At 31.8% G+C, this 20866-nt stretch overlaps 2 protein-coding genes across 2 annotated transcripts; one reads left to right on the forward strand and one right to left on the reverse strand.

Annotated features, from left to right (window-relative positions):
* Nucleotides 1–457: 457 nt before the first annotated feature.
* LOC140057428 (15-hydroxyprostaglandin dehydrogenase [NAD(+)]-like) lies at nucleotides 458–5517 on the forward strand. The gene is made up of 7 exons (XM_072103082.1): nucleotides 458–636; nucleotides 1239–1365; nucleotides 1907–2013; nucleotides 2455–2551; nucleotides 2854–2930; nucleotides 3182–3327; nucleotides 3620–5517. The coding sequence occupies exons 1-7, from the start codon at nucleotides 544–546 to the stop codon at nucleotides 3741–3743; spliced, it is 771 nt and encodes a 256-aa protein (XP_071959183.1). The 5' UTR covers nucleotides 458–543; the 3' UTR covers nucleotides 3744–5517.
* Nucleotides 4775–14111, reverse strand: LOC140057627 (adhesion G protein-coupled receptor E3-like). Its single transcript, XM_072103343.1, has 23 exons — nucleotides 14060–14111; nucleotides 13668–13850; nucleotides 13440–13565; nucleotides 13126–13226; nucleotides 12544–12763; nucleotides 11882–12118; nucleotides 11612–11763; nucleotides 11191–11235; nucleotides 10825–10948; nucleotides 10262–10369; nucleotides 10050–10125; nucleotides 9590–9704; nucleotides 9206–9255; nucleotides 8781–8907; nucleotides 8398–8504; nucleotides 7733–7835; nucleotides 7429–7582; nucleotides 7052–7185; nucleotides 6698–6783; nucleotides 6285–6411; nucleotides 5663–5755; nucleotides 5252–5288; nucleotides 4775–4860 (listed from the first exon to the last, which is right to left on the reverse strand). Exons 1-23 carry the CDS (start codon nucleotides 14109–14111, stop codon nucleotides 4832–4834), a joined length of 2586 nt encoding a protein of 861 aa, XP_071959444.1. The 3' UTR covers nucleotides 4775–4831.
* Nucleotides 14112–20866: the final 6755 nt, after the last annotated feature.

The following is a 20866-nucleotide window of genomic DNA, read 5'->3' on the forward strand; positions in this document are numbered from 1 at the left end:
GGGAAATCCCCTCCCGCCCAAACAGAATGGATAGACGAAATTTGGTCAGCAAGGTACAGACAAGGCTATCGCCTTCTGACAATTGTTGTCTTTTATTAATTTATTAGGATATAATTGAATATCCTCGATGAATCATGGATGAATCCTCCATCCTCAAGGTATTTCACAGAGGCGGGTTAATGCAATTAGTAGGCCTACTGTACTTGAATCCGCTGTCGCATTGGTGGTGTACACTATTTATACTTTTATTGAAATTTCTCAAAAAAAAAAAAGTGGTATCCTGTTTACAAAAGAGATATGTCTATAATACTACAAACTAGTTACCTGTGTATTATTATTGGTATTACGTCATAGTGTAAAGTACAAATCTTAGTATTCACGGTGTATGTTATCAAAGAATATGTTATAAGGCCGATAGAGGGGGTAATTACAAAACTTTTAAGTTAAGACACTCGACGAAAACACCCGTCATTATCGTCGCTTATCGCCTCTTCTTCGATATTGACTGTTTTAAAGTACAGTATTAATAATTAGAATGTCAATATGAACGTTGAAGATAAAGTAGCATTAATTACGGGTGCAGCTGAAGGGCTAGGTAAAGCTTTCGCCGAGGAACTTTTAAAGAAAAATGCTAGGGTAAGTATGCACTAACTTAAGGCCAGGGTGGGAGCGTTTGTGCACGGTCTTGTAGGCTTGTGCCAAAAACAAAGTGTAATGTGTTTGTTCCTAGTAAGAGAGACTGTAATATACAGTATTAACATGCCAATTGGCAATGGTACATTTTTTCATCCACAATATAATTCAAATTGTTAGCTTTACATTTCACCGTAATTTGCTATATTTGTCATTGTGGATTAGTTTATAATATAAAAGATATAAAAATATAATGCCTAATTTTCATAAACGAACCATTCCGGGGAACCATTAAATGATATGATGTATTTATTTATTTCATAAACTCTTACTGATATGACCTGGTTGTTTGGCCATGAAGATGATAACAATTCCAAGGGTCAAATTGGGTGTGTGTGATTTAAATTACAATATTATTTTACCCATCTCCTGGATCTCTAGAATATTAAAATGTATTTTATCTAATATAATAATGATTATTAGGTTTTACCAACAGCAAGGATATATCTGTTTTAAAAATGTGTCTTTTACATTTACTGTTCTCGCCTACAGTATCTTGATATAAATTATATAATGTGGAATACTCAAGGTCCCCACTTTTTTAGGGCATTGCAATTGTTGACGTGCAGCGCAGCAAAGGGGAGGCGACAGCCAAGAAATTTCAAGAGACATACGGAAAAGACAAGGCTGTGTATATATACTGTGATGTTACAGATGCAGAAAAATTAAAAAGTAGAGAGTTACTTTAAGTAATTTGTATAACTTTGCCAGGGTGGATTTAGGCTCCTAAATTGTAACTACCGGTATTTAAAAAATAGATAAAATACTGACTACGCATTGAATGCCAATCACAATAAAACTATCACCGTCTGTGTGAAAAATGATCGATGGTTCCCATACAAAGAACATACATATATATATATATATATATATGCAGACAAATGTTATGTCACTGTGTTTACCGGCCAGATAAAGTATGATAGTTTTGCTAATTGCTGCATGCGAGACATGTGTCATTTCCGGGCCAACTAGACTAGTGAGAGGTACCATTTTATCGAACCGACCTGTGGTTCAAATACTTAGTGTCTGAGGCCCCACCCCCCTATATTAAAATCCTGGATCCTCCCCTTCTAATGAATGGTTTATCATCAATTCAAAACAAGACCATATACCAATGTGCAGGTGATGCTGACTCACTTTTTCTATGTATAGTTCAACCTTGAATTATAAACCAGTTTTGCATCATGTAAACATCAATATTAAACATTTGTAGGTGCTTTTATATTAACTAAGTTGACGTATGACCGCATTGATATTGTTGTCAACAATGCCGGTGTTGGGGACGAGAAGAAGTGGGAGATGATGCTAAAAATTAATTTGGTAACTGGTTTCCTTATCTATTTATTTCAATACTAATATGCTTCATCTGGATTAACAAAAAAAGAGAAATAATTTGAGGTCTTTTTTCATGGCATCAAATTTACACTGCTGGCAGAGCAAAATGATCAGATAGTGATGTAGCACCAATTTCTGCAAGAAAAGAGAAAAATCTCTGTTCAAGCGACTGGACTGTCAAAGGCCTCTGTGAGAAAGTGGTCAGGTTGAAACCTTACCAACCATACTGGTGGCTACGACCCTTCTTATCTAGGGAAGGGAGGAGATGTAGTTCTTGAGTGCACTTCTGAATTTGAGAAGGTTGATTCAACCAAGTTTCACAAACCATTAGATATAATATTTGTATACAAATAAATTAAAGCAGGAGTGACTCCATATAAAGTGACACTGAACACAGTTAATTAAAATGATTCTTCTTATAATTAGACTGCTGTCATCCAGGGTACATTTCTTGCCCAAGAACACATGTCACACGTCAATGGAGGTCAAGGAGGGGTCATTATTAATGTAGCATCTATGGCAGGTAAATTAGAGACTAGATTTATAAATCTAAAGCTCTTTCTACACTATGATGTGCCAAATATGGTAGTGACATAACATTATTGTGTCCAATATATGGACACATCACATTTTGTCACATACAGATTTATATTGAATGAGCTTATCAGTTTGGCATAAACACATTATTAATACAATTATTAATAGGCTCTCTAGAAATATATATATGGTCTATTACGTGCTTTACTTACCTAATACTGGACAATATCCCCCCCATCCTGCTGAGAAGAGACTAGAAATGTTTTATGTAGATGATATTTTTTATAGGGTTATTACATGCACCATATGCTCCAGTGTATACTGCAACCAAATACGGAGTGGTTGGCCTTACCAGATGCCTGGGGGTAAATATAATTTTAATTTGTGATAGATGATAAAAGGAATATTTTATTTTGTTTTAAAAGATACCCATTGTAACTAATGCTGATGCTTGGTATTTGTATTTTTTAAATAGCGCCCTCTTTCTGACCTTTTTATAGCACCCTCTATATTTTTATTTTTTTTAATAGTATGTACTATCTGACATATTAATAGCACCCTCTTGTTTGTCCATGTTTTCTTAAAAACTTATTTTATTTTTTCCAATCTTGTCTAGTTGTATGATGATGAATTGGTAAGTAATAGAATCAGAATAAATGCACTGTGTCCAGCATTCACAGACACAGCTATAATCAACAAATCAACAATGAATGCATCTAAGGCTAGAGTTCAAGAAATACGGAATCATCTTGATTTATTACCGTAAGTTAAAAATTAAAGCATTTTTCAAACTTTCGACCCTTTTTCGTTTTTGTTTCTACTCACTGACTTTTAAAATCTCCATATTCACTTTAAGTTCTTCAGATTTCACTTAAGTGGTATTAAAACTAGGATATGCTTAAATTTTAAATACCTGTCCCTTAGCCTTAGTATGATTGGTGAATATGGCCACAGGACATTCTCTGTATTTTCAATCTATTTTCAATCTATTTTTAAATATATATAACTGGTACAACTGTAGTTCAATTCAATCTAATTATAAATTAATTTGTAGAGTTGCACTTGTGGCGAAGGCATTTATGAGACTGGTTGAAGAGAACTTACATGGACAAATAATGCGTGTAACATTAGAGAAGGGCATAGATTTCCAATACTACAAACCCATACCCAAGCTCTAAAACAAATATGATGATGTTGTAATTTTAATTATAATTAATGATTTACAAGTATCTGTTTTGTTGAATAAAATGCTCTTTGTAATTAAGGATAATCAGGACACAATTAACCAAAGAATGTTTTCCTAATGGTAATAACCATTACAGTCATTCAATCCATCTCAACTTACCTTCCATGCCCATTTTTAGGGATGGACCCAGGCTGTTAGCATGCATTGCCAGGGGACATCCTATTGTTAAAATCACTTACAGTACAGCATTTTCTAAATATGTGTTACTCTACCCGTTAATTATTATTATTATTAGGTGATACACAATGACGAGATCATCTATTGTGATTGTAAGTGATCTTTAATGTTTAAAGTATGAGATTTTACTATGTGTAATATATATATATCTCAGGAATAGATTTTTGTAGGTAAATTTTATATACCTAAAAAATATACCATGACTAAGAGTACAATATCTCTTTTTGGAGGTTAGATTAATTCTGAAGATGAGGGTAAAATGATTTGAACCCTGGTATTTGTATGTTCTGTTGTAGTGCTGTTCTATTGAACCATGTGCAAAGTTAAATAACAGCAGAAAAATACTATAATTTAATTGTTTCTATACAGTACTATGCACGTAACTTTAGTAATGTAATAAAATGACGTAAAATCTCTGTCCATGTCACTTTTCACTGAACCGAAGAATGTTAATTAATGGGTGTGGTATATTGAATTGAAAATAGTAGTAGGCTATTTCAGTTGCAGGTTCTACCACAGGACCCAATACGTTCTTGTAGTTTTTCACATACAGTACTGTACAATACTGGTATGGTTTGTTTCACAACTTGTTTCATATGCTTCAGACATCGTAAGAAAGACACAGGCAAGAACAACTTATTATCTACCTCCCTCTTTAAATCTGAAACCCACAGCTTTGCCACTCCGGAGCTGGTTCCTGTTATGTTACAGTGTGGTAGATAATGAAATCTGCGTGAGTATTGATATAGCTCTACCTCATAGAATATCAATAGAGACCAGTTGGTTTACATTCTTCTACATTTGGCATCAACGTAGGCCATCATTAAATCGTTCAACATAGGCCTAATGTTGGCTTGTGGTCATTGGTACCACTTAAAAGGAAAACGTAAATAAATCGGTAACTAAAGAATACAAAATATTATAAATATACTAAAATGTATGCAGTACTATATGGCTCTTTGGCCATACCAAAAAAACAGAAACAATAAGAAGAAGACTGGCATTTGCTGGACACTGTCTTCGCAGTGAAGAGGAAATGATTTCAGATGTTCTGCTGTTGCAGCCAAAACATGGATTTGCAAAACAAGGAAAGCCAGCTCTCGTACATTGATGTACTGGAGACGGACACTGGTATACAGAGAGAGGAACAGGCTGTCACAATGGCAGATAGGAAATTATGGAGGAATCTAGTCATTCGGGTATGTCCCGGACTAAGTAAGTAAGTAAGTAAATTATATGCAATTGAGAAATATTGGAAGTTACCTTGTGTAGTTCTTGATCCACTACTTTTAGAGTGACCCTACAAATGAAAAAATATATTTTTGATAATTTGTTTTTATTTTAATCTTGATTTTAATTTTAATACTTTGTGTTACAATGTTATAGTGGCCTCGTGTAAGAACACCTTTCTGGTGAATGATTTTTTCCATTGAAAAATAAAGATTTTATTATTATAAGCACATTTAAGGTAATTTTTACAACAAACTATTTGATGTTAAAATGACGTCAATGCAATTCTATGAATTTATATAAGGTTCTCTTTAGATCTGACTGTATTACAGTGTTATTAAAACACATGAAATAAAATGTGATAGGTCTACATTATATTATATAATCAGTACTTTTTGAAGATCTCTGGATTTCGCTCCAAATTTAAATAAAATCAAACCTTACTAGAAAAGTATTGTCGACCTTCTTGCAACGACTACAAAAAATGTTTTTAATTTCGCCGTTGAAACAGCAATGAAATAAGAAGATGAAGAATCCCTAGAATGATAGTATAATAAAATGACAAAACTTAAAAAAATAGAGTTGTATTATAATGGTCGTAATACAATAAGGCGCTATTAGTATTACCGTATACTTTAACTGAAATGATACAATTTTGAAATGTGTTACATTATTACTAAAAACGAGAAATTCAATTTAGATTTATTCAAAATAGGGCTATAAATTGCATTCATCACAGTCAACATATTGTACTATATTATAGTACGTAATATAACATAACGGTACGCGTTACATAACTATATACGGAGCGAATTTGGACGTTGTTTTAGGAGACCAGTGGCCGTATTCACCAATCACACTAAAGTGAGATATTTTCCTTAAAGATTAAGTATTTCACTTACCTCAATATATTTTTCCCTTAAATTGTATCCAGTAGTTACATAGGAGATTTGTTTTTAATTTTAAGGGTAGGCCTAAGTCTGGTGAATTAATACGGCCACAGGTTCTCATATCATATTATACTACTGAAGTTTTTAAACATAAAACTCAGATATACGAGGCTTACCTGAAGTGAATTGAATATAGCAAATAAGTATTGAAAGAACAACGTGTCTTTGTTAAACGTGATCAAACCGAATACCCATGTTAGTCCGAATATAGGCAGTAAAACTACGGCTGCGCGTAACGTACGTCTGTGTAGATACAAATACATGGAAAACGGTAAACATTTACAAAGGTAGATAAAATGCTCATTTTATCTGAAAAAAAGTATTCTCATAAACATTTTGACTTTTGTCTCCACTTTACCAGTGGACAGAGTGTGAATTGGTCAGTCTTGACGTAAAAGTCCGTCCAGATTTCGTATGATATAAACGCGAAGTAACGAACCAAATGTTTGTCTGGTCCAAAGTAAAAGGTTTTAAACACGCCCCCATATCTTGCTCTCTCTACTTTATTTCAAATAAATCAAACTTTTACCGTATTTGTTCTCTTTTTGGCTTCGACTTGATTGACTTCACATTAGTGAATGTCTTTAGGACAATTGCAATAAACATTGTATTTAACTGAAAGAAAAACACAATGTAACTGTCATGTTAACAGGTTATTATAACATGCAATAAAACGCTCAAAATATAATAAGTATAGTACATTCTTGTAGGCGTATAAAAACATTTTACGGTTAATTATTTAAATGTTCGAAAGTTAAAGAAAATTGTCCCGGAATTCTGTTGGCAATTTATCCTACTCATAGTCAATGTGTATATTTAATGCGAAGCATTAGTTACAACGTCACTCAACTATTGACCAATCAGAGGTCAAATCCATACATACCGATATAATGGCTATAACTGGGGCAATAAAGGCCCAGACTGTGCCCTTATCAATGGCCAGCCAACATGCAGTATCCGTACCGTAGCCCTCAAGTCTTACAGCCATGGTTATAATCACTATGATTGCAGGAACTCCTATCAAATAGATACTGGATATCAGAAAATAAAATATATGTACACAAAATGTCCTATTACTTAGTACCTATTATAAAAGGACACATTTGAGACCCAGCAAATTTTCGATTAAATAGGAGTTTCCCTTGAATTGGAATGTCCCAGAGGAGAGGTTCTACTTCTAGATAAAAACATAAAGCGGCTAAAACAACCGTTTAAATGCAATGTTATCGCTATACTTTTGCAAGATAAAAAAATGCTTACCCCATCCTATTGGGTAGTAAACATTGAAATGTCTCTTCGATCGTTGATTCAAATTGCGTACTTTACTGTACATATGCATCGCTTCCACCGCCATCCACATGAACACCACAAGGAAGAAATAATGCATGAAAATGGCGATACCAGTGCACACATTCTGAACGGGAAAAAGTGTAAAGGAAATTTTAATTACTTTAATATACATTTGCGGAACTATGGTATCATCCCAAAAATATGTTATATACTGGGATTATTTTAATTAACTTAATTGTCATCTATTATACATATTTATTTGATATGCGCTTACTTTATCATCGGTTTGCTCGATTCCAAATAGAAACAATGAATCTGCTATTATCAAGGCGATCACGAGGTTGATGTGAATCGACGTGCATTCATAATTCAATCGTCTGAAACGACAATATCATTATCAGCAATAATAATATTGATGATGATAAATGATGACGATGATGTTGATACCATGGAGGAAAGTTATACCTGATTGTGGTATTATCAAGTTACATGTTCCTTAATTAAAGTTACAATTTCAATAGACAATTTCCAAGGACATTATGGAAATTACTAAATTTAGACAATATTTACCTAATACTTGGGGAAAACGATCAAATTTATATCACACGTTACCTACACATTATCTAAATTGGATTGTTGTCTTTAGGTCCACCATGTAATTAAGCTAATAGATTTTAAGTGTCTTCAATATTAGTATCTATAGCAACTTAATAGTTTGAACATTGGAAGTATCATTTTACAATTTTATTTTTCAATGAGCTAATTCATCGGGGTTTAGTAAAAGAGTTCATTTTCTTTATTATTTGCATTAGTTCTGCTAAAGCTTGGTTTCCACTAGGACGCAATGCAAGGACGTAAGCGTAAAGTAGAAGAATTGTCGCTTGTGATTGGTCAACTCACTTTCGTTGCTATTCATACTAATATCAATATGCCACTTACTTGAAGTAAACTATCATTATAATAAGAGTTATAATTAAAGCGAATAAAGACAGTGAAAGTCCAACGTATGTTATTATACTCAATGCGGCCTCATTCACATCACCAATCTAAAATAAATGAAATCACATATATATCTTAATATACAACTATTTTGTACATGATTTATGGCGTGTCTCGGACTGGTTTGCGTATCTACGCAAACGATAGGCGTTTTTTGCATAATACGCAATATAATCACCAATTGATTCGAACTAGGTCCTATAGGAAAATAGGCCTAAGCGCTTTACCGGATAGGAATACCACTATTATTAAATACAAATATATATTATAACTTAAAATAAAAGATTAAAAAAAATATGACAGGTAAGTTAGGCCTACTCTACCTGTACATCAGTGGCTTGTAGAAGAATAGAAAAGCTGGTTAAGTGGTAACAGTGACACGTGGTATGGGTTCGATTCACTTTACTGACATTGCATCCATCTGATGACCACACCCCTTCTGCTGAGTACCTGAATGTTATTGATAATATTGGGTACGCTTGTTAAATCAATACAAAAGTTCATAATGAGACAATATGATTCTGTTCTCTTATATCCTGCAACCATCTTTTAGTTTAGATTAACAAGAAATGTCAATTCATAAAGAGATCTTGTCATTTTCTTTTATATTTAAAAGGTGAAAACACAACTTTGTACAAAAGCAAAATATCAAGATTAAACACGAACGAAAATAGCAAGATACTTCTATAACGTGTTACAAAATAAATAAACACATACAGTTAAAATACATGTTTATGAGTTATCTTACGTTTCGTTGTATTTCCAATAAACACAATGAGTTCCTGATTCTGTTGCATCCTACGTAAAAATGATTTTAAAAATCTCGATTAAACTTGTTATTAATATAAGAAATGAATACAATGTTGTATTAAATCAGCCAACAACAATCTTCTTGATACAAAGCAACAAAAAGACGACGCGCGCGTACAAATCGCATTGTTATCCGTATTTGTACACGCTGGTATTGTCTCTGATGATAGTATGGTAAATGTATAATATTGTATTTAATATCCGGGCCAATATGGAAATAAAAGATGATTGTAATTTAATATTATACTTAATGATAATCATAATAGTATTTTTTGTTAGTAGGTTTGAAAGAATATTGCATCGAATATAAATTATTCTTTACCTGATCCAAGTTTTCGAACACAATTTCTATAGGTTCGTCAAAAATCAATGGTTCTTCATTATCCAACTGAACAGTGATAGATATCATCCGTCCGTTTACAGTGTACGTTTCATTCCTACAAATTGTACAATTTTAATAAAGGTTTGAATGGGTAAATATCATCATTAATCATCTTGTTTGTCTACTGTGCATAAATATAGCAAATGGTAGAGCATAGGTTATTAAACTCTGTTCATTCTATTCATTTTCACCAATATTGAGATGGATTTCTGTTTTATTTGATAACTGCTATTATCATCATTTTATAATTTGGCATAGTTCATCCTATCTATCCTAACTGTATGATCAGAGAGATGTGCTGGTATGATAAAACTAAATGGTAACGTAATGTAAGAATGTTTTTGTTTAACATAGCTAATCAGTATGCCATCAAAAATATAAAGTGTATGGTATGACTCACTCTTCTCCTGTTTCCAGTAACGCATTAAGATTATGACCAAACTCTGAATATATGACGTGAGATATCGCAATATCATCTTTAAAACAAGTGAAAATTAAAAATAAAATTCATAAAAAAATATCAACGTAATAAAACCAGAACAAGATTATTTGAACGTAAAACTTAAATTCTTTAAACGATGCCTAGATGGAAACCATGTATATAACAGTAACCTGTAAAGTTGTCTGCAACAGCCGTTTTGGGAATGTCAACGCGCACTTGATTTGCTTGATGAACCGAGCCTTCGTACACCAACCCATTATCTACCGATATTATCACATCTAAAAGTTGAAAAATTTGATATAATTAAAACAACGATTTTGTAAAGATACTTAACAAATGAAACATTCAGTGCAGTGAGTGTGTTCGTCTAAAACTGAAAGAACAACAATTCAGCATCAACAATAATATTCAGCAACAACAAGTTAGCAACAATACTATTCAGCAACAACAGCAATTCAGCAACAACAAGTTAGCAACAATAATACTCAGCAATAACAACAATTCACCAACAACAGCAATTCACCAACAACAGCAATTCACCAACAACAGCAATTCACCAACTAAACAACAAATTAGCAACAATAATACTCAACAATAACAACAATTCACCAACAATAATTCACCAACAACAGCAATTCACCAGCAACAATTCAACAACAAAAAGAATTCAGCAACAACAATTTTCAGTAAACAAAAACAATTCAGCAACAACTCGAGATGTGGACATACTTACCAAATCCAACACACGACGCAGTGATTGTGATGGTCTCATTCGAAGCGTCTTTGATACTATTTGCCAAAAGTGATACCGTATCCTCAATTTCGTATATCAAAGTACTTAAATCATCAGAGGAACTCTTAGAGAAAACAAACAATACTTCTCTTTATATTTATATACTTTTTTTGACTGTCTGCCAAATATCTGTTTTATTGTTTCTCTGTTCATTTCCGTTTAATCGTAATGGCAATTCGATTTTTACTTGTCGTTAACTTACTCGTTACTTATTTGAATTTCGTTTTTTTCCATTCTAGATGATAATTTAAAACACGATTTTATATAATAATAAGAAAATAAGAAATATAAAGAAAGAAACATTACCGTATCTGTTTCATTTACTATTGAATCGAAGTCATCAACAACATCCTGGAAAGCCAAAAAATGCCTTTTATTGTATCGTATTCTTTTAGAAAGACTAACTTGATATTAACAAAATAATGTCGCCACTTACTTCAAGCATAAATTGTGTTCATTCTTTATATTACACAGTTTTCAATGTTTATTGATTGATAACAGAAAGACCAGACAATATCTAAAGTGTAGTTTGAAGTCAATGATTTTTTTCAAATAAAGTTTTCATGAACATCAATGCAGTAAGAATTAATGCAGTAAGAGATAAAAAAAAGAAATATTGAAATATCGAATACGAAACCACTTCTAATACCAACTTCTTCCCAATTAAGTGTAATATTAACTTCCAATTTTTTTCAACTATTATAAAAGAAATATATCACAACTGAACCTCAACAAACTCAGTCTTCTCATGTTTGCTTCTAAGCTCAGAAGGTGGTTTATCCGCAATCTTGTTCTTCACCTCCATAGTTGATTCTTTTATCTTTTCATGCTCGTTCATTTTACTATCATCTGGTCTGGTGCCATTATTACCAGGAGGGGCTGAAAAAATTAATATGACCACGACAGTCACATTATTTTAATGATTTCATGCACAGCCTCATACCTGCTATGCATTATACAACAACAACATACGGTACCCCGCACAAAACAAACTTACGTGTTACACTTCCACTAATATTATCAGTATGCAACGGTGGGTCTCGTGAGCTTGGTGGTGGTGGTGGTGGTGGGGATTGGTAATTGGTCGGTGGTTGGTGGCTGGCATGTGGTTGGTGGTAGTTTGTGATGGCTGTTAATCTTTTCTCTGTAGTAGTTTCGTCTTCTTGATCACCCGCAATAATTGTACCAAACGTCATGCCAACAGACGAGTATACGCCAACGTTCTTGTACGATCCTGCAATAAATTTGTCAATGATATTCGCAAATTCGAGAAGAACTTGCGTGGAACTAAAAGAATATTAGAAGGATGCAAGAAATATGGATTACTCTATAGTCTAAATAATAATAGACCGCTTCCGGTGTCATTCAGCCGATTTTCAGTACTTGATCTATAATTTGAACAATTATCATGGGCAAATGCTGTGATACAGTGTCACATATGACGCCTACCATCGGCAATAAGCCCTAACGATAACATACCATAATACAGCCCCGCATGTGATATTTTCATATGGACATAATATAATACAGATAATGGATTGATTGTCATTTAATTAATTAAATTTGTTTATTATACTAGTAGTGTGTTAGGTAAAAATGTCATTCATTTTCATCAAAATTAAAGAATATAATTAATCATTCATGTATTAAGTGACTAACCTGTAAAATTGGTATGAATAATACCATCTTCACCCGTATCATTCCCTATGCCGCCCGATACATCAGTTTGCAGATGAAGATCGTCCACTTGTAAATCCAAATAAAACAATCTAATAACACCACCTGCACCGCCTCCACCACAGTAAAAACTTTTATTTTGATGTTCGTAAGAACTAGAACCACCAGATGCATTTAGATATCCACTCTTTCCAAGTATAATCTAAACAAAATCAATAATGAATGAAATTAATAAATTATGAACTCATAGATACCGCATTTTAAAAATGTATGTAAGATTTTAAAATGTTAACAGTAATTGGTTTGTATTTGAACTTTTGGTACATGTTACTTTGCAATATTTTGTTCCTATTTTCAGAATGTTTACTAAGAGACCAGGCCTAAATAGCCTATACAGTAACCGATGGCACGGAACTATATTTTTTATGTCCAATATATAGGAAAATTCTGTGACGTGACACAGGAACATTTATTTACAATAGCTTTTGGCAGGAAACAAATTATTTAAATATAAAAGATTTTATTTTTACAGAAAAGACACACACACACACACATCGATCTTACTGTGTCTGCTATTAGTTGTATCATACCGCCGCTACCGCCACCTTTACAATTAACATAATCTTCAATTTGGCCATTCTCGCCGTTAGCACTCAATGAAGAATCTTTATTAAATATAAATAAACAAAATATAATTGTTTAGGCCTATTCATAATATAAAGTAATTTATTAACTAATTTATCTTTAATCAATCCGTTACTTGAATTCCACTAAAAAGAGAGGAAAAGGAGAGTGAAATAGAAACAGGCTAAGAGAGTGGGAAGAGAGATAGAAAGAAAAGGGAAGGAAAGACAAACATATTACATTTACAAACTTACCGATGAAAATGGAATTGCTGGCTGTTATTTGCATAGCTCCGCCACCACGTAATCTATTATGTGTATATAGACCTTCGCTTGAACCTTCGCCTGCTGTTGATGTACCTTGCTCGGACCATTCTCCTCCTTTAAAACAAAGTTTGCATAATTTGTTGTACTTTTTAGCTTTCATTGCAGTAGTTAATCCATTAATAGTTGATTTTAACTATACATATACTATAAACTCACCAGCGCTTCCTCCAATTAACGTTTGAGTATAAGCGTATTCAGCACCATATACGTACGATACACTACCGTCAATATACGAGAAACTGGCGCCACCGGTTCCACCAAAGCCTCCCCCAGACGGAATGTTAGCCAGAAACAACGGGTCACCGGAAGCACCGCCTTCACCTGGACCACCATATTCACCTTTTAAGCGATAAAATATTATATGATAAATTGTTAAACTTATTTTTTGTTTTGGACCAACAAAAAAATGGTGCTGGTAGGCTCGGCTGAACTACAGTTTGCGTCGTTTTCCATACAGCTGTATTAAAATAAAAGTTCATTTTATATTTTGCTTTCTTTTGTTCTATAAATCACATTTTAATCACAGTGATGAAAGTTAATTTAAATACATTCTACCAGACTGAGTGAACAGCAATACTTGGTATTAACACGATAAAACATTATTATTTCACAATGTCTTTAACAATTACTAGTTTAATAGCAAATCAAGGTGTATTTTGTCGACTTGGAATAAAGATATTTTTGGAAAAAAGATAATTTCTAATCATACCTCCATAACCGCCAGCATAGTTATCGTCATTGTCGCCATTTTCTCCATTTATATTTATAGTAACACTGATAGAAATGTTACCATTCACGTCAAACATGAACGCGTTAGGTCCTATAACTTGTATGTCCAAATCGTCACTAAACTTTACTGATTCTGTCATGTAAAAAACCGCAATCAGGTTTTGCCATTCGCGAGAATATTCGTCAACGAAAACAGTGTTTTCGAAAAACCCATTACATTTTGAGATGATTCGTACAGCATAGCCACCTTCAACGTACATTTCTTCAATGTATGTTTGGTTTAGAATACATCCGGTGGTGACATTAACAGCACATGGTAAAAATGATGAATTGTTGGTATCATATATTAGTGATTCATTTGATAGTGATGATTCATTTGATATGTCCAAATACCAAATGACGGGGCAATCTGTGTCCACAACAAGAACACCATTCGTTATTTCATGGAAATCTAAAAATAAAATAAGACCAATGTTGTATTGAGAAACGGCAAAATAGAATTCAATGAAGATGAAAAGACATTCAATAAGAGTAAAAGTTTATATCACGAGCAACGTTTCTTAAAACAGGGCATAAACAAACATTTATTTTATTTCAATTGCATCCAATAGCGTGGAGCCAATTATAAATAATAATATATAAAAAACAAATATAACAAGATTAAAATGGAAACATTCACATTATTTTAACATTGGCCTATAGCGTTTGTGCAATTTGATGTATTTTTCTTGTTGTTTTCTTTTATTGGCTGAATTATTTCAATTTTAAGTGGACCAATACACTTTTTGGAATCTTGAATCTTGGATTAAACATTGGAGCAAAATACACAGACTAAATGACCGACCGAAATATTTGCTTATTAAATTATCGTAGGCCTATTTTAATAACGATGATTAATTCGTTGTTATTCTGAATACGCCTGTTCTTGTTTAAACACGGTAATTTGGTTATTTTATATTATATTATACTGAATGCTTGCCTTAATTGCGGTTAATAGCTTACAAATCATATTTTTAAATTAAACATTTTTTATTACGTCGTAATATCAAATTTTAACTACAAGGAAAAATATAACTTCCTTAATTAATTTACCCTATATTGTACGTATTTTGCATTCGATTTTTATTAACAACATTCCTGGAGTGGATTGCCTAGATACAATGAATTAATTCGCGATGATTGGTTTGATGAATTAAATAGCTTAATATTTTCCGATTCTGTAATAACATAAAAAGACCATATTAGTTAAAAGTCATCATCGAATAGAAATTTACCGCCTTTCATAGAACGTTTTCTAAAATTGAACCTAATTACTTGTATTAAGACAATCACTCAAATTTGATGTGGAATTTAAAGGCGCGTTCACACCGAATCTAAAATATTTCAAGCCACATCGGTTGCGGCGTATGTCACCGTTGAGGCAAATATGAGACAATGTATTTGTAGGCAAAAGTAAGCAAAACGCCTGCGAAGCACAAAAAAACCCCACTTGTTTGAAGCTTTGCTCTTTAGTCTGAACGATAAAAACACATGTAAATCACATTGTAATAATTAATTTACATATTATAAATTTAGGTGTCTGAACGTAGCTTATATGAACACATGAAAACTGAATATAGCTGCGAAAAAACGCACTCCATTATAGAAGAAGTAAACTAAAAAAAGTAACATAGTATGCGCCATTTAAGCCGGTTTTCGACTAGACAAATTTATTCGCGCGCAAATAAAAAATGTTCATTAATGCGCATGCGTATTAATATTTTTGTGACGTTGAAAAATGAGCGACCAATCATAACTAATGTTAATAGAATAGAAAATAGAATTCAATGAAGATGAAAAGACATTCAATAAGAGTAAAAGTTTATATCACGAGCAACGTTTCTTAAAACAGGGCATAAACAAACATTTATTTTATTTCAATTGCATCCAATAGCGTGGAGCCAATTATAAATAATAATATATAAAAAACAAATATAACAAGATTAAAATGGAAACATTCACATTATTTTAACATTGGCCTATAGCGTTTGTGCAATTTGATGTATTTTTCTTGTTGTTTTCTTTTATTGGCTGAATTATTTCAATTTTAAGTGGAGCAATACACTTTTTGGAATCTTGAATCTTGGATTAAACATTGGAGCAAAATACACAGACTAAATGACCGACCGAAATATTTGCTTATTAAATTATCGTAGGCCTATTTTAATAACGATGATTAATTCGTTGTTATTCTGAATACGCCTGTTCTTGTTTAAACACGGTAATTTGGTTATTTTATATTATATTATACTGAATGCTTGGCTTAATTGCGGTTAATAATTTACAAATCATATTTTTAAATTAAACATTTTTTATTACGTCGTAATATCAAATTTTAACTACAAGGAAAAATATAACTTCCTTAATTAATTTACCCTATATTGTACGTATTTTGCATTCGATTTTTATTAACAACATTCCTGGAGTGGATTGCCTAGATACAATGAATTAATTCGCGATGATTGGTTTGATGAAATAAATAGCTTAATATTTTCCGATTCTGTAATAACATAAAAAGACCATATTAGTTAAAAGTCATCATCGAATAGAAATTTACCGCCTTTCATAGAACGTTTTCTAAAATTGAACCTAATTACTTGTATTAAGACAATCACTCAAATTTGATGTGGAATTTAAAGGCGCGTTCACACCGAATCTAAAATATTTCAAGCCACATCGGTTGCGGCGTATGTCACCGTTGAGGCAAATATGAGACAATGTATTTGTAGGCAAAAGTAAGCAAAACGCCTGCGAAGCACAAAAAAAACCCCACTTGTTTGAAGCTTTGCTCTTTAGTCTGAACGATAAAAACACATGTAAATCACATTGTAATAATTAATTTACATATTATAAATTTAGGTGTCTGAACGTAGCTTATATGAACACATGAAAACTGAATATAGCTGCGAAAAAACGCACTCCATTATAGAAGAAGTAAACTAAAAAAAGTAACATAGTATGCGCCATTTAAGCCGGTTTTCGACTAGACAAATTTATTCGCGCGCAAATAAAAAATGTTCATTAATGCGCATGCGTATTAATATTTTTGTGACGTTGAAAAATGAGCGACCAATCATAACTAATGTTCAATTCGCGCGAATAAATTCGGTAACGGAAAACAGGCTTTACGTGTATCTGACGCACGCACCCATACACAAAAGTCATTTATCAAAAGTCTGGACTTGGCATTGGATTAGATGAATTAAGTGAATCGATCTTATTCAGATTAGACATTATCGTTGAAATAATTCGCCCTTGAATAGCAGGAATATTACAATAGAAAGAAATTATAAATTAGAAACTAATGTGTTCTTTAATAGTCATAAACCGGAGTGCTTTCATGTGTTCAATACATAATTTTGATCAAGTAATTAACCTTTTTTAAGTTAATATCACCAAGTAATTAGGCATATCTGTTCGATATGATCAACTCTATCCAAGAGCGCGAAAAACATTTGGGTTGCCAAGATAGTAGTAATAATGATACAACTTAATCAATGTTAATAATAATAATAATGCCGCAATTGCAGAAACGTTTCAAACTATTAGGCCTAAAGACATTAATTTCTTATTTCAAGATATTACAACTTTTCTTTGTTGCGTTTGTGCTGATAACCAAACTCGTCTTATTGGAGACGAGTTAAGATCTAGTTTTGTTGATAATTGTTAAAACGAATTTATGATAGCAAATACTAACAGAGGTAGATAATAATGATAATTCATTTTTATCATTGTAGGCAAGTTATTGTTTAATTGAGCACGTGTGTAAAGAGTGAAGTAAAAAAAAAGATATACATGTATTTGTGAGAGAACGAAAACGATTTTTTACGCTTATCGATTTTAGAATCTACTTTTTAGCTTAAGTTTTTATTATTATTGCAGGTAAATGAATTGTATAATAAAGTGGAACATAATGTTTCTTAGAGCTCTTTCTTACACTATCAAACTTTATGTAAAAACAAATGTGATGTGCCCATATATGGACATGATGATGCCATATCACTACCATATTTGGGCACATCAGTAAAGATATAATGGTTTACTCACCATCTGACGGTTCATCAAAATAACTTCGGACGATTAAAATCTAGAAATATAGGAATAAAGAATAAACTTAAAACTTGATGTTGAACTCTTAAAAAATATTGTTATGATCATGTTGAATTTTAATATCTTTTCATTTTGTGTTTGATCAAATAAAAATGAATTGAAACTTACTAAAAACCTTAAAAATAAAAGAAATTAATTTCAGGTTATATAGTTTTTATGTGTATTTTTGCACCGTGCCTTTTAGGCGAGGTGGAAGTAGTCTGCCTGGTGGTTATAAAGATATTAGTTTAAACTTACATTTGAAACAAGGCACATGCCTACTACCATATGAAATATTGTTGCAATCCTCATCATAATACTGTATCTAAAATAAAAGTTTCAAATAATTAAACCTAGACTTGTAAACGTTTGATTGCTTTTATTACTTAGCCCGTAACAAAATGATATAAATATATACGTGTACTTAAAATTCACGTATAAAGACAAAATGTACAATACCTTATGCTACAATCGATATCATACGAACCATGGTATTTTAATTTAGATTTGTTCGTTAAATTACCTTATTGATTGAACTGTAACGATAATAAGCTCATACATAATCGAATATTAAAGAATATTATTGTATACAAACTCTTACAGTATTATCATACCTCATAGAATTACATTCGTATGCATGCATTAAGTATAAAACTATTTTCATTTCATTTCATTTATTTATTTCACTTTACAAATATAAATATAAAGTGGAGGAGCCTAAAAGAAAGCAAAGCTTGTGGTGAATAGGCTCCTCAAAACAAAAACAAAAAATAAGATATAAATAAAATAACACAATTAGAAACTCCAAAAAAAACAAAAAACAATTTAACTAATATCTTTTCTATAACACATAAGTTTAACATGTTTAAAACTAAAATAACAAGAAAAAAAAAAGATTATATAAATTATTTAAGAAATATCCAAATATATCAATAATAAAAGAATCAATAATAAAAGAATTTACCAAGAACCTTCAACCAATAATAGTTAATTGACGTTTAAATAAAGCACAGTTATGAGATTTTTTAAGAAATAAAGGAAGAGAATTCCAGAGTTTAGGTCCAGTGTATACAAGGGTATTCATTTTTTCTATAATAGTCCATGCGTTAAGTATACAGATATTGCTACATATAAACGGAGATGCATAACATATTACTGTTACATATCGATCTTAAATATCGATAAATATCGATTTGTTGATTTATATACAGATGTTTTATACGATTATTATATATAACTATTATTATACTTCAAATCTCGAAAACAAATTTTTACTTACTTTATCAACAAATATACATCCACATGAACATATTTCTAGTTGTACTTTGCCTTTTGATGGAAAATTAAATGCGTTATTGATATAATGCAATAATCAAAATTAAAAGAGTCAAAAGAGGGAGATTATTATGTTATTGATTGATAAAAATGATCAAATTACTGTAGAAGAAGAATAAGATGTGATATCATTCGATATTGTAAAATATTTGAAAATGATTTTATTTTAAATAAAAAACTTACCGTACTGATAATTATGCGTCTTATTATTCAAATAATTGCAAATATCTGTCGCCAGAATTAAATAATGTCCATAAAAGAAAATCCTTGATTCGCAAAAGCAAACGTAAAATGTCCGTGAACAGATTCAGACGTTATAAGCACAGGTACGTATGCCAGTTTTATCGATAACAGATTTGATACATACATATATATTCAACCAACCAGAAACCAGAACCACTATTAACGCGCGCGTGCGCACTTTGATATAACCAAACGCGCATGTCATCAAGTTAATGGTTTTATTGAAATGTGGATGTCACTGTTAATTGGCTCATGCATGGAGCTAATAGCTCCATGTCTCATGTAAGCAACAAAACGTAAATGAAGTCTCACTTCCGATAGCTTTGGCTGAATATTACCTCGTTGAATATTTTAGCTCGTAAACTGATCGATATTAGTAAATTAAATGTTATTATATTCATTCAGGTTATGTCCAGATATAAAAAAAATACGTATGCGCTTGTATAATTAAAATTGAAATTAGATACAGGATTGATATATTATCACTGACAAATCAAATAAGATTTAATTTAGTTTCAAATAAACCTGATATCTCGTATCACATGTTTTCAATCTATTCTATAGTTTTGGTTAAATGTATGTGGAAAACACATCAAAACACACTTCAGATACACTATTTCATTTTTCATACAATACATATGGATCATCGTTGATGATGTCATAACTTTAATGACATTATGGTTCCAAATTAAGCACTGTACATTATACAATTGTGCTATTATACACACAGTGCTAAAGCAATAATCTATAATTGAATAGAATACATTAACGTCATGTCTACAGTATGAAGGTGCCACTGTTTATCTCCATAACTCAATAATGTTAATAATGACTGTTTAAACATTACTTTGTACAGTTATTAGGAATACCAGTCTATTTGAATGGCTACGTCACAACACCGAGTGTGCTATTATTATATC

The sequence above is a fragment of the Antedon mediterranea genome, chromosome 8 (genome assembly GCF_964355755.1).
Source record: "Antedon mediterranea chromosome 8, ecAntMedi1.1, whole genome shotgun sequence".
In the NCBI taxonomy this organism is placed as follows: domain Eukaryota; kingdom Metazoa; phylum Echinodermata; class Crinoidea; order Comatulida; family Antedonidae; genus Antedon; species Antedon mediterranea.

Coding starts and splice junctions, on each gene's coding strand:
- LOC140057428 (XM_072103082.1), top strand. CDS start 544: ATGAACGTTGAAGATAAAGTAGCATTAATTACGGGTGCAGCTGAAGGG. Junction 2,014..2,454: donor TGATGCTAAAAATTAATTTG/GTAACTGGTTTC, acceptor TCTTATAATTAG/ACTGCTGTCATCCAGGGTAC. Junction 2,552..2,853: donor TAATGTAGCATCTATGGCAG/GTAAATTAGAGA, acceptor TATTTTTTATAG/GGTTATTACATGCACCATAT.
- LOC140057627 (XM_072103343.1), bottom strand. CDS start 14,111: ATGTTTTATCGTGTTAATACCAAGTATTGCTGTTCACTCAGTCTGGTA. Junction 13,227..13,439: donor CAGCAATTCCATTTTCATCG/GTAAGTTTGTAA, acceptor TATTTAATAAAG/ATTCTTCATTGAGTGCTAAC. Junction 10,370..10,824: donor TGCGTCGTGTGTTGGATTTG/GTAAGTATGTCC, acceptor TTCAACTTTTAG/ATGTGATAATATCGGTAGAT.